At 39.5% G+C, this 13,515-nt stretch overlaps 1 protein-coding gene across 3 annotated transcripts in view; it reads right to left on the minus strand.

Annotated features, from left to right (window-relative positions):
* Positions 1-4,201: 4,201 nt before the first annotated feature.
* Positions 4,202-13,515, minus strand: part of LOC137503083 (F-box/LRR-repeat protein 2-like) — a 154,049-nt gene continuing 144,735 nt past the window's right edge. For all 3 annotated transcript variants that reach the window (XM_068230529.1, XM_068230530.1, XM_068230528.1), the window contains exon 2: positions 4,202-5,948. In XM_068230529.1, coding sequence (XP_068086630.1) covers positions 4,501-5,946 — 1,446 coding nt within the window. In that variant the 5' untranslated portion in view covers positions 5,947-5,948 and the 3' untranslated portion in view covers positions 4,202-4,500. The remainder of the gene's footprint in view (positions 5,949-13,515) is intronic.

The following is a 13,515-nucleotide window of genomic DNA, read 5'->3' on the forward strand; positions in this document are numbered from 1 at the left end:
CATTGCTACACAGCCTACCACACCAGGAAATAATATTAGGACTCTTTCCAAATGGTTCATGTTTGTGGATGGTTCATGTTTGTGGGTTACTGTAGTCACGTCCTAGTTCGTGAACCATGGGCAACGGCTGAGTGGTCTAGTAAATGGTCCTGAGAGTCGGGATACCAGTTGCTATGGAATAGGAGTGGGCATCTCGGACATATTCTGAGTCGTGGCCCTCCTTGTGCTCAGGCGGCTAGGACTATACAATTCACCGGTGGTCCATAACCCGTTAGAGGAGAGATCCTCACTTGGACTATGTGCAAGCAGGGCAGCATCCTGCTTCATGAATTTACCGAGCTCAGAACACTTTAAGCAAGCCTCGGACCTATGGGAGTAATGGAGTCCCACTCCCATTTGACAGGCGAGGGACTCCTTGGAAACAACTTGGCGAACGAAATGGAATTCGATGGGGAGCTATCAATATTAATGGGGCTTATGGAAGAAAGAAAGTAGAACTGGCTGAGTCAGCAAAGAGGATGCATCTGGATGTGCTAGGAGTAAGTGATATTCGGGTAAGGGGAGATAATGAGGAAGAGATAGGAGTTTATAAAGTGTACTTGACGGGTGTTAGAAATGGAAGGGCAGAGTCTGGGGTAGGGCTCTTTATCAGGAATACCATTGCACGCAACATAGTTTCTGTTAGGCACGTAAATGAGCGAATGATATGGGTAGATTTGTCAGTGGGAGGAATTAGGACAAGAATTGTGTCCGTGTATTCACCATGTGAGGGTGCAGATGAGGATGAAGTTGACAAGTTTTATGAAGCATTGAGTGACATCGTGGTCAGGGTCAACAGCAAGGATAGAATAGTGCTGATGGGCGATTTCAATGCGAGAGTTGGGAATAGAACTGAAGGATACGAAAGGGTGATTGGTAAATGTGGGGAAGATATGGAAGCTAATGGGAATGGGAAGCGTTTGCTGGACTTCTGTGCTAGTATGGGTTTAGCTGTTACGAATACATTCTTCAAGCATAAGGCTATTCACCGCTACAAATGGGAGGCTAGGGGTACCAGATCCATAATAGACTATATCTTAACAGACTTTGAATTCAGGAAATCTGTTAGGAATGTACGAGTTTTTCGCGAATTTTTCGATGATGCAGACCACTATCTGATCTGTAGTGAACTAAGTATCTCTAGGCCTAGGGTAGAGAAAGTGAAATCTGTCTGCAAACGAATAAGGGTAGATAATCTCCAGGACGTGGAAATTAGACAGAAGTACATGGATATGATTAGTGAGAAGTTTCGAACAGTAGACAGTAAGCAGGTTCAGGATATACAAAGTGAATGGGTGGCATACAGGGATGCTGTAATAGAAACAGCAAGGGAATGCCTAGGAACAACTGTGTGTAAAGATGGGAAAAGGCGAACATCTTGGTGGAATGATGAAGTGAGAGCAGCCTGTAAACGTAAAAAGAAGGCTTATCAGAAATGGCTCCAAACAAGGGCTGAGGCAGACAGGGATTTGTACGTAGATGAAAGAAACAGAGCGAAACAAATAGTTGTTGAATCCAAAAAGAAGTCATGGGAAGATTTTGGTAATAACCTGGAAAGGCTAGGTCAAGCAGCAGGAAAACCTTTCTGGACAGTAATAAAGAATCTTAGGAAGGGAGGGAAAAAGGAAATGAACAGTGTTTTGAGTAATTCAGGTGAACTCATAATAGATCCCAGGGAATCACTGGAGAGGTGGAGGGAATATTTTGAACATCTTCTCAATGTAAAAGGAAATCATCCTGGTAGTGTTGCAAACAGCCAAGCTCATGGGGAGGAGGAAAATGGTGTTGGTGAAATTATGCTTGAGGAAGTGGAAAGGATAGTAAATAAACTCCATTGTCATAAGGCAGCAGGAATAGATGAAATTAGACCTGAAATGGTGAAGTATAGTGGGAAGGCAGGGATGAAATGGCTTCATAGAGTAGTGAAATTAGCGTGGAGTGTTGGTAAGGTACCTTCAGATTGGACAAAAGCAGTAATTGCACCTATCTATAAGCAAGGGAACAGGAAGGATTGCAACAACTATCGAGGTATCTCATTGATTAGTATACCAGGCAAAGTATTCACTGGCATTCTGGAAGGGAGGGTGCGATCAGTCGTTGAGAGGAAGTTGGATGAAAACCAGTGTGGTTTCAGACCACAGAGAGGCTCTCAGGATCATATTTTCAGTATGCGCCAGGTAATTGAAAAATGCTACGAGAGGAATAGGGAGTTGTGTTTATGTTTCGTAGATCTAGAGAAAGCATATGACAGGGTACCGAGGGATAAGATGTTCGCCATACTGGGGGACTATGGAATTAAAGGTAGATTATTAAAATCAATCAAAGGCATATATGTTGACAATTGGGCTTCAGTGAGAATTGATGGTAGAATGAGTTCTTGGTTCAGGGTACTTACAGGGGTTAGACAAGGATGCAATCTTTCACCTTTGCTGTTCTTAGTTTACATGGATCATCTGCTGAAAGGTATAAAATGGCAGGGAGGGATTCAGTTAGGTGGAAATGTAGTAAGCAGTTTGGCCTATGCTGACGACTTGGTCTTAATGGCAGACTTTGCCGAAAGCCTGCAGTCTAATATCTTGGAACTTGAAAATAGGTGCAATGAGCATGGTATGAAAATTAGCCTCTCGAAGACTATATTGATGTCAGTAGGTAAGAAATTCAACAGAATTGAATGTCAGATTGGTGATCAAAGCTAGAACAGGTCGATAATTTCAAGTATTTAGGTTGTGTGTTCTCCCAGGATGGTAATATAGTAAGTGAGATTGAATCAAGCTGTAGTAAAGCTAATGCAGTGAGCTCGCAGTTGCGATCAACAGTATTCTGTAAGAAGGAAGTCAGCTCCCAGACGAAACTATCTTTACATCGGTCTGTTTTCAGACCAACTTTGCTTTACGGGAGCGAAAGCTGGGTGGACTCAGGATATCTTATTCATAAGTTAGAAGTAACAGACATGAAAGTAGCAAGAATGATTGCTGGTACAAACAGGTGGGAACAATGGCAGGATGGTACTCGGAATGAGGAGATAAAGGCTAATTTAGGAATGAACTCGATGGATGAAGCTGTACGCATAAACCGGCTTCGGTGGTGGGGTCATGTGAGGCGAATGGAGGAGGATAGGTTACCTAGGAGAATAATGGACTCTGTTATGAAGGGTAAGAGAAGTAGAGGGAGACCAAGACGACGATGGTTAGACTCTGTTTCTAACGATTTAAAGATAAGAGGTATAGAACTAAATGAGGCCACAACACTAGTTGCAAATCGAGGATTGTGGCGACGTTTAGTAAATTCTCAGAGGCTTGCAGACTGAACGCTGAAAGGCATAACAGTCTATAATGGTAATGTATGAATGTATGTATGTTTCCAAAGGTCTCCAGTAAATTTCACCATAATCAGTAGAAGGTTTGTGTGAAGTTAGACTGATTTGTTTATGTGCATGCACTGTAGCAGTAAGTTACACAGAAAATAGCTGGGCGCAGTGTTTGAGCAGTATGATGAGCACTTGCTCCACAATGTGTTAAGAACAAACAAAATCCCAGACACTATTATTCAGACCATAGTGATTCTGCGCTGGCGATTGTTGGACACCATTTGTACTCCCTAATATGAAGTACTGTGTATTGGATTTTATTCTTCAAATAAAATCTGAAAGAGACAATCTACCTGATGGTGACAATTTTAATCTTGAGTTATGCCCCATTTCCAGCTTAAGCCAAACATCATATAAAATAAATATTGTTCATATCAACTGATTAGGAGTGCGATGTTCCGATTCCCTAAAAGGGGCGGCTACCAGGTGGATTATCTCTCTGACTGCAAGAGCATAACAGCTGGTATGTAAATATCACACACCTGCTTGCTATGACAGTGGTATTTTTTGAAGAATTTCACGCTGCTAAATGTGTCTGCAATAAACAGAACTCCATTCAAGGGCGAGTTAGAAGATATGTTCTTCTTTGAAATTCAAACGTTTGTGAGTTTACTATGCAGTAAATCCATTAATTAATTAATTAATTAATTAATTAAATATATTTAATTTGAAAGGTCAGTGCAATTTATTGTAAAATATATCACAAGTATGACAGCGACTTAAACACAGCACTAATAAATTTGTTGACGGGCACCATGGCATCAAAAATGATTCAGATGATTCAGAGTGCCCGGTAATAACAGACAGGGATGATGTTTGATTTTTAAGTAGGAAAAGGAAATTTTAGTGAAGATATCTGAAGCAGTGATGGAGAATGGAGACTAATGTGGGCTGATACTTGAACTGCCAAGAGAGTATTTACCTGAAAGTTTAACAGGAGAGGGCAAGCTGGTTTGATGACAAGGAGGACAACATATAACAATTAGGCATTCAAACTGAGAGAAGAGATAAATAAAGAGGCCAGGCCTCTACGAGGGCAGGATATTTCAAATGTCTGTTACAGCAAATTCATAAATACAGCATTATATTATTTTTCAATCATCATCAACATAATTCACTTTCTGACAACCGCATGTCATTGAGGGATCAAAGTTGAATTGAGAGCCCTGCATATGGCACAGGGCTTCATGATGGAAATGCCAGAGGCAAAATTCGTAGGTACAATATTCATATAATGACACCTTCACTTTCACTTTCAAAGAAGGCAACACAGTCTTCAGTTTCTCGAGAGCACATGTGTCCACATTTCTACAATGGTAGATTTGAAGACATTGGAGATTCTGCATGTGATGAGGAACTAGATCCCAGGGAAATTCAGCAAGGTCTTGCCACTCTAGACTCAGATGCCGTAATTTACTCAATTTTACAATATTTCGCAGACCTACTTTACAGATCGAAATTTTAAGGCACTTCAAATATTTAACACTTTGTAAATGAAGTATCCCAGTCTCTGTCACAAAACTGGTATCAGACATAGTCAAAGAATTGAGCTCTTTAAAATTAGTAATCATTTTAAAACTAGCATCCGTCATTCGATAACAGCTTATCAAAGAAAGATCCTTCAATAGCGGACAGTTTTTTATGAGTACTTCAGTAACATAATCATCAAAATAAGTTGATAGTATAAGCTTTAATTCTGCTAACTGTGCCATATTTTCATTTTCAAATATTTCTTTGAGATCATCTGACTCATCTTCAGAATTAAAATCGGTAATTGAAAGTGCTCTTACAGTCTTCAGTTTTCCAAAATATTCAATTTTCTCATAATGCCTCCAACAGTCACTGTAGTTAAACAGAGACAAAGACTTCAGCTCGCAGATCGACAGAGCTGGGAGCACACATTCACCGGATTCATTGCAGCAACATACTCCTAGAGTGTGCAGGGTGTCTTTTCTCATGCATAGAAGATGGCGAAGGTCATTCATTTCAAACCTATCAGTCCAAAACTCTAGATGTTCTAGCTTCTTACAATGGTCTGCAACTGGTTTTAAGATCAGCGAAGTATTTGTGTCTGGATCTCCAGTCAAATTTAAAACCTTTAAATTGGTGAATTTTCCAACCACCTCACACTTATCAAAGTCTGTCAACACTGAGTGTGGAATACTCAGATACTGAACTTTTGGACATTTTTCCTGCAAGGTCTTAAGAAAGTTGAGATCAAGGTCTGGAAGTGTAAGTATTTCTAACTTTCTCAGTTCCGCACAATTTTCTGTTATTGCCTGTAGGACTGTATCATCAAAGCTGTCCTCTAGAGTAATGTTCTGTAAGTTTGGAGAAATCTTCAACATTTTCACAACTTCTTCGGATCTTGCTTTGTATTCAGGACAGTAAGTCACATCCTTCCACAGCCTGGTACTCTGGGCTACTTCCCTCCACCGAGAACACACATTCTGAATTGACTGAAGCAGATCTCTGCAAGTGCAGTGGGCGAAGATTGTCTCCAGTACCTCGCTGGGCAGAGAATTTACTGCAGCCTCCATTTCTGGAAAAGGAAAGTACAAAATTAAGCATTATAACTTCTGTAATTAAAAGCTTATTTGAGATTAAAATAACAGCACCACTGAAAGTGATCTAAACATTTCCACATTCATTAGAATGTTCTCACTGACTCTGAGGACTGAAAAAATAATTTATGATGTTGGAGAGTTGTTTATAAAGAGTGATTGTGTGTGTTTGTACTTCAAAATTTTCAGCATAGCACAATAGCATTTGTGCACATCAAGTATACAGACAGCAGACCAGATTCAGTGAGCAGGATTGTATGGAATGCCAAGTTGCCAACCTAACTCTGTTGTGGTGGATACGATTCAGTTTCACAAGGACACTTTGCCTTGCTTATCCATATGCTGCACTGCTAAAATGTGTTCTATAAAGTCGTAGGAGCACCATGCACTGTAGGCCCATGTAGTGCCACTAAGAAACTTCAAAATATTCGGTTTGTTAGTACATTTGACTTTTAACTGACGCACACGTGGTTCTCACAATAATTTACTATTGAAAAGGCACCCAATAAATCGGTACATGTCAATTATAGCAAGAGGGGTCCCCGCCTAAATAAAGCTCAGGATAGGGGTGAAGAGTGCGCTTTTGGCAGAAGTTAACAACTGCGGTGAAAGCAGAAAGGCATGTTCTAAAGTCCACTGTTCCACTCTCGTAGTAAATTTCTGTATTGTTGCTCTGAGGCTGCCATACCTTGTAAACTAAAAAGCACAGCAAAATTGTCCACATATAGTGATGGTACTACTTCTGAACCAGTATCAGCAAACATACAATTTATGTTAATTGTGAACACTGAGAACAGATCCTTGTGGCACTCCATTTTCCTGAACATGATATTGCTAATATGCCCTCCCTCCTTGGACACTGAATAGATGCAGGGACAAAATATCTGCAATAAAAACTGGCAAGTCACCTCAGTATTTCCACTGATGCTGGACTGAAAGGAAACCATATCATTCTCCGATGTCATAGGCTTTTTCTAAATCTAAGAAAACAACCACATCATGTTGTTTTCGGAGAAATGTACCCTGGGTAGAAATCTCCAAGCATACCAATTGGTCAGTGGTAGAGCGCGCAGCTCAAAACCCACACTGGTACTTGGACCAAAGTTCCAAACACTACACAAGTCAGCGATTCACTGTCCTCTCAGATAGTTTTCACAGACGGTTAGTGAGACAAATAGGTCAGTAACTTCCTGCATACTTAGAATCTTTGTTAGCCTTGAGGAGAGCAATTAATATTCCCTCTCGCGACTGTGATAGAACCTCACCCTCTATCCAGATTTGATTGAACACCCCAAGAAGATATAAGAGGCTATCCTCGCTGAGGTGTTCTCTACATTACATGGTCAGGGAGCTACGTCCTTGCACTGCGGAAGTTCCACTTGGTAAACGGCACGCTATAATCCTCTGAAACTTGAGTGGCAAAATTCTGATGATGGTATTCTGCCTCCCGCTTCAGAGCCAGAAAATCAGGATGGTGATTCCCGTAACCAGACATATCCGCAAAATAACTTGCTAGATGGTTAGCAGTTGTGACGATACTGCCTGAAATGATGATGTGGATGATCCTTGTATTCTTGAAATGCATCCGCACTTGTGATGACTGTGTATGTGACTTCATGGGCAACACATATCCTTCCTGCGATGCTTTGTTACTATGTCAAATAAGAACTCACATGTTGGTTCAAAGTAATTTAAATCTTACAAAGTTAGCCACAGTAAGCTGCATACCATAGCATTTACGATGTGACAACATTCTGCTGCAACTTCATTGTTCCATCAAGGAACGAGTTTTCATCGAGGAGTCCCAGAAAAAGATGGAACGGACTCCTCAGCAGCAGTAGGAATAAGTTGCATGATACAACTCATATCTTCATATACTCTCCGGCTATTTGGCCAATGGCACATTTAAAAATCAATTGAGGACTAGCCTCGATGGATTTCTGTTTCAGAAGAGTAATTTATTTATTGAACACTATAGGACTTACTGTCCCAATCACAGGGGCAACGGTGTCATATAAACTACAATTAACACGGCGGTACTTATATCTAAACTATAGTCTACAATAGTATCTACTCTAATCACCTCTAATATTAATATGAAATACCAGAGTATTTTTCTAATAACAAAAGAGCATTATATTATTATGGTGAAAAACACATGACAAAGTAAAATAACAAAAGAAATGAAAGAATTTACGTACAAGCATTATTTATTTATTTATTTATTTATTTTTATTTTAGATTTTTAGCCAACATAGGACTACTTATGGAGGTTTTCATCAATCAATACTGATCTGCGTTTAGAGCAGTCGCGCAGGTGGCGGATTCCATATCTGTTGTTTCCCTAGCCTTTTCTTAAATGATTTCAATGACATTCGAAATTTATTGAACATCTCCCTTGGTAAGTTATTCCAATCCCTAGCTCCCCTTACTATAAATGAATATTTGCTTCAATTTGTCCTCTTGTATTCCAACTTTATCTTCATATTCCATATTGTGATCTTTCCTATTAAAGACGCCACTCAAACTTATTTGTCTACTAATGTCATTCCACGCTATTTTTCCGCTGACAGCTCGCAACATACCACTCAGTTCAACAACAATGAAGGTGTTTTAATTTAATCCACCTATTCAATACTTTTATTTTCACTTATAGTGGTTACATAAATAGACTATCAGTTAAATGGGACATGCTTCGCCCTCAATTAAGGGCATCTTCAGCCTAAAAATAATCAAGAGTACAACTAATATTAAATGTGGAAGCTAAACGTTTAGCCAGTTATTAAAATTCGGGACATAAAACTGTGAGAAATGATACAAAATATAAAGATGCTAATGGAAACACTGTCAATGATTAAACTATAATCTTGTCCAATTAAAACAGTTCATTTAAAATGTTAGCGGAATACCAAAGTTGTAATAATATAAAGCCAACGACATGAGGGCGTGAACACAAGCATAAAACATGATTGTCATAAATACAATATGTCCAAGGCCGCTGATGAAATTCGTGAACATAAAGTGAGACAGAAGCATCAGTTGAAAAATTGTAGAAGTGGCCCTTAGCATCCTTGTCAGTAGATACTGAAATAATGTTTTCTGTAAGAGAAGGAGAAGTTGAAGTCGGATTACATAATATGAAACAGATGAGGACTTACACGTTAGTTGAAAGTTATTTGTTATCTACTGTTGTGTTGGTTACTGCCCTTCTGTTGGCTCTGAGTCTCGTGTTGAGGCGGCAGTGAACTTGGTGGGAAAGGAATAGGGGACTGTGGAAGGGAGGAGAGGATGGGTGGAGTGAACCGTATTGCTACATCAAGGCAAGAAGACAGCGAGCAGAGAATAGGATTCTTTACTCTATGAAGGTAGCAGCTTCTGAGGCACTCAGTTGTCTGCTTTTGAGCCCGCCAACGGAAGGCAACGTGGTCGTTCTGGTTTATCTTGATAGTGTTGTTTATCTAGTTTTATTTGTACCGAGCTCGATAGCTGCAGTTGCTTAAGTGCGGCCAGTATCCAGTATTCAGGAGATAGTAGGTTCGAACCCCACTGTCGACAGCCCTGAAAATGGTTTTCTGTGGTTTCTCATTTTCACACCAGGCAAATTCCTAGAGAAAAGAAATCAACGCAGTGATTAGGATAACTTAGCTGGTTTTGCATCTGCATAATCTCTGACAAGATGGAGGCCATAACAGCTGCGATAAATATAGCGGCTTTTGCATCTCCATTATGAATATAACTGGCTTTGCAAATGTATGGAAGATGCACATGGGGCTGTACTATAATTAAGGCCACGGCCGCTTCCTTCCCATTCCTAGCCCTTCCCTGTCCCATCGTCGCCTTAAAGACCTTAAGACCTATCTGTGTCGGTGCGACGTAAAGCAACTAGCAAAAAAAAAAAAAGTTTTATTTGCTTCTTGTGATAAGTGTAATGACCGGAATGCTGGAAGCAAATGAACGTACAGCTATGTTACGAGAAGAAAACCATACTGCAAATCATACTAGTGACATTGAAATAGTGATTGAAACTGGGCCTACAATATCTAGGAAAAGGAGAAGATGCTCTGAACCGTGGAAAAGGAATGTCGCTAAAAGAGCAAGGTATGCTTTATTGTCAGAACATTTTAATGGAGCCACTTAGTGTGCTTCATTGTTACGTGCCAACTGTTTGTTTTTATTAGGTTGATGTATTTTCGAAATGCCTTAGCTGAGAATTCTCAAGTAATTTTTTTTTGTTTCCAGACACGTATCTAAAGGACTACCAAAGAAACCAGATTTTAAACACCAGAAGTTAGCAACCTTTCGATGACATAAGCTGTCGATGCAAGATGTTCGTAAAATACATCAAAGGTATTACGAGAAACCAGACTTGCAGTGGAAAAGAAACTTCATCCTTCAGCATGTTCAACTTACTACTCCCAGAAAGAAGTGTGTTCCACCGGGTGTTCCTAGGAGGAGGAATTTTAAGCATCTACTTTATTCTTCCCAAACAAAGAGGTGATGTAACTGAAAATGTGAGAGTGTGCTGCGTTTTTAAACATTCTGCAGGAGAAGCGTGACCGTGTGAACCGATTGTGTCAGAGATTCAAGGAAAGTGAAACACGAGGCAGTGACCGTAGAACTGAAATATAAAGGCCAAAACGTGAAGCAGTGAAAGCATTTATTAAAACTTTCAAACCAATTCAGAGCCACTATTGTCGGGGAAAGAAAACTAAACGACAGTACTTCCCTAGTGATTTGAACACAAAAAAGATGTGGAAAATGTATACTGAGATACACCAAAGTGATGATCTCTACGTTGAATATGAATTTTTCCGTATGGTATTCACAGAAAACTTCAATATCAGTTTTGACAATCCATACTCAGACAAATGCTCTACTTGCATGTGCACTCAGAACAAGATTTTGCAAGAAAAATCTCCAGAGAAGAGAGAAGATTTAAAATTCCAGTTAAAAACACACAAGAAACGAGCAGATGCTTTCTACGATAAGATTCGGCTTGAAGTGGAAAATGCACTAACACTGAGCTACGATTGTCAGAAAAACTTAGTACTTCTGAAAATTCCAGATCAGGCAGCTTACTACTCCCGCCAACTCTACCTCTACAACTTCACCATATGCCAGGGTTCATCATTATCACCACAAAATAAAAGCAACACTTTAAGCTATTTTTGGATCGAAAATGAGTATCCCAAGGGATGTAACCAAATTGCTTCAGCAATGGATCACAACTCTGCTCTAGATGAGGTTACAACTGTATGTTTGTTTCCTGACGGATGCGGCAGTCAGAATAAAAACAAAGCAATGCTGGGAGTGTTGTCTCACTGGCTGCTTTCTGAAGCTCCTAACTGTTGAGATTTGGTTCCCTGTTGTTGGGCACTCATTCATTCCACTTGACAGTTTTAGGCAAATTGGAGAGGGAATTGAGGCAAAGGGATGTGATTGAGAGCCCAGAGGATTACACAAAAGTGTTAGAGAGCTATGCTATGGTAATCCATTTGGGTCGAAGTTGTTCAGTCTGTAACTGGAAATCCGACTGATGGAATCCTCAAACAGCCAGGCCAATGGCATTTCAAATTCCAGAAGTCAAAGAAAATTATGATCACGCGTGGCAAAAACAAGAACATCACTTTAGTTCAAGGCGATCCGTTTTACAACATTGGCATTTGTGAACCTAAAAGTCTTTGCAGGAAGGGACAAAACTTCAGGCAAAATGCTTGTATTGAAAACGTTGAAGAAACTGTTCAAGTGAAGGCAGCAAAACTGAAGGATATCAGGCGACTTTTGTGCCTCCACTTTGGTGAAAACTGGGGTGAAAATGAAAAGTTGCAGTTCTACAATATGTCCTTGCAGCTGATGTTATTGCTACAAAAGAAGGCTGTATGGATGACGATTGTGAAGACGACAGTCAAAGAAAGGAGGAAGAGGATGTTGATTACACATAAGCAAGGATTTATTGCATGCTCACCTGATGTTTTCACACTGATGGGTATTATTATAGGCCAAAATGAACAGTTCAAGTTTTTCTTATTTTGTCTCACTGTGAAAGACTATTTTATTTAATTTGCAAGTTGTTCTTGTTTTGTCTCAATGTGAAAGACTATTTTATTTAATTTGCAAGTTTTTGCAAAGTGACTGTTTAACTAACACCTTTTGAAGTCAATAGATTTCAACTCGTCATATTTTATGTTACATTATTCCTGTTTAATTTTCCATACTAATCTTATTACTCTGCAAAGCCATTCCACAACATTACACCATTTCAGGTCTAAATTCAACTATTCCTGCTGCTTTATGACAATAGATTTTATTTACCATCTATTTGAACTTCTCATGCATAATTTCACTAGCTTGTAACATCATTGTCATCCACCCCTTGTTGTTCGCAATGCCTACGGATGAATTTCCCTTAATGTTCCTTCCACGTATCTAGTGATTCCATTGTGAATTCACATAGAGTTACCAAATACTTTTCATTTCCCTTTTCCCTCCCTTTCTAAGAATTTTTAATTGCTGTCCAGAAAAGTTTCCCCTGACATTTGACCAAGCCTTTCTAGGTTATTGCCGAGATTTTGTCACGACTTCTTCTTGGATTCAACAATTGTTTGTTTTACATTGTTTCTTTCATCTGTGTTCAATTCCCTGTCTGCATCAGCCCTTGTTTGGAGCCATTTCATTTACAAGCTGCCCTCACTTTGTTGCTCCACCAACATGTTTGCATTTTCCTATCTTTACACACAGTTGTTCCTAAGCATTCTCTTGCCATTTCCACTACAGTATCCCTGTATTCTGATCTTTCTTTCTATATTTTGAACCTGCTTACTGTCTATCATTTGGAACTTTTCACTAATCATATCCATGGACTTCTGTCTAATTTCCACGTCCTAGAGATTCTGTATCCTTATTCATCTACAGACATATTTCACTTTCTCTGTCGTAGACCTAGAGGTAGGTAGTTTTTATTGAATCTCCAAAGTGCTGTGAACCCTATTTTACCATAAGGTATGTTACGGTTGTAGTTTATACAAAATATACAATTTTCACTATCGAAGTTCCTGGAATATCTGCACAATTCCCTAATTCAAAATCGGTTCACACAGAGAATTCTCGTCCTAATTCCTCCAACTGCTAAATCTACCCAAGTCATCTCTCATGTCCGAGCCTAAGATAAACTATGTTGTGTGCAATAGTACTCCTCATGAACAGTCCTTCCTATTTTAACACCCGTTAAGGACAATTTATTATCTTCTATCTCTTCTTCATTATCTCCACTTATCCAAATATCATTAACTCCTAATGCATCTGGATGCATATTCTTTGCTGACTCTACCAGTTCTACTTTATTTCTTGCATAAGCCCCATTAATATTGATGGCTCTCCATCAAATTCCATTTTGTTTGACAAGTTGTTTCCAAGCAGTCCCTTGCCTGTGAAATAGAAGTGGGACTGAGTTACTCCCATGGTTCCAATGGAAAAGGTCCGTTGTTGGACATTATAAATTTTCCAGCTCACTCATTCTTGGTTGCCAGCATTTTGCCCCAGTATGCC

Source organism: Anabrus simplex, chromosome X (genome assembly GCF_040414725.1).
Source record: "Anabrus simplex isolate iqAnaSimp1 chromosome X, ASM4041472v1, whole genome shotgun sequence".
NCBI classification, from domain to species: Eukaryota; Metazoa; Arthropoda; class Insecta; order Orthoptera; family Tettigoniidae; genus Anabrus; species Anabrus simplex.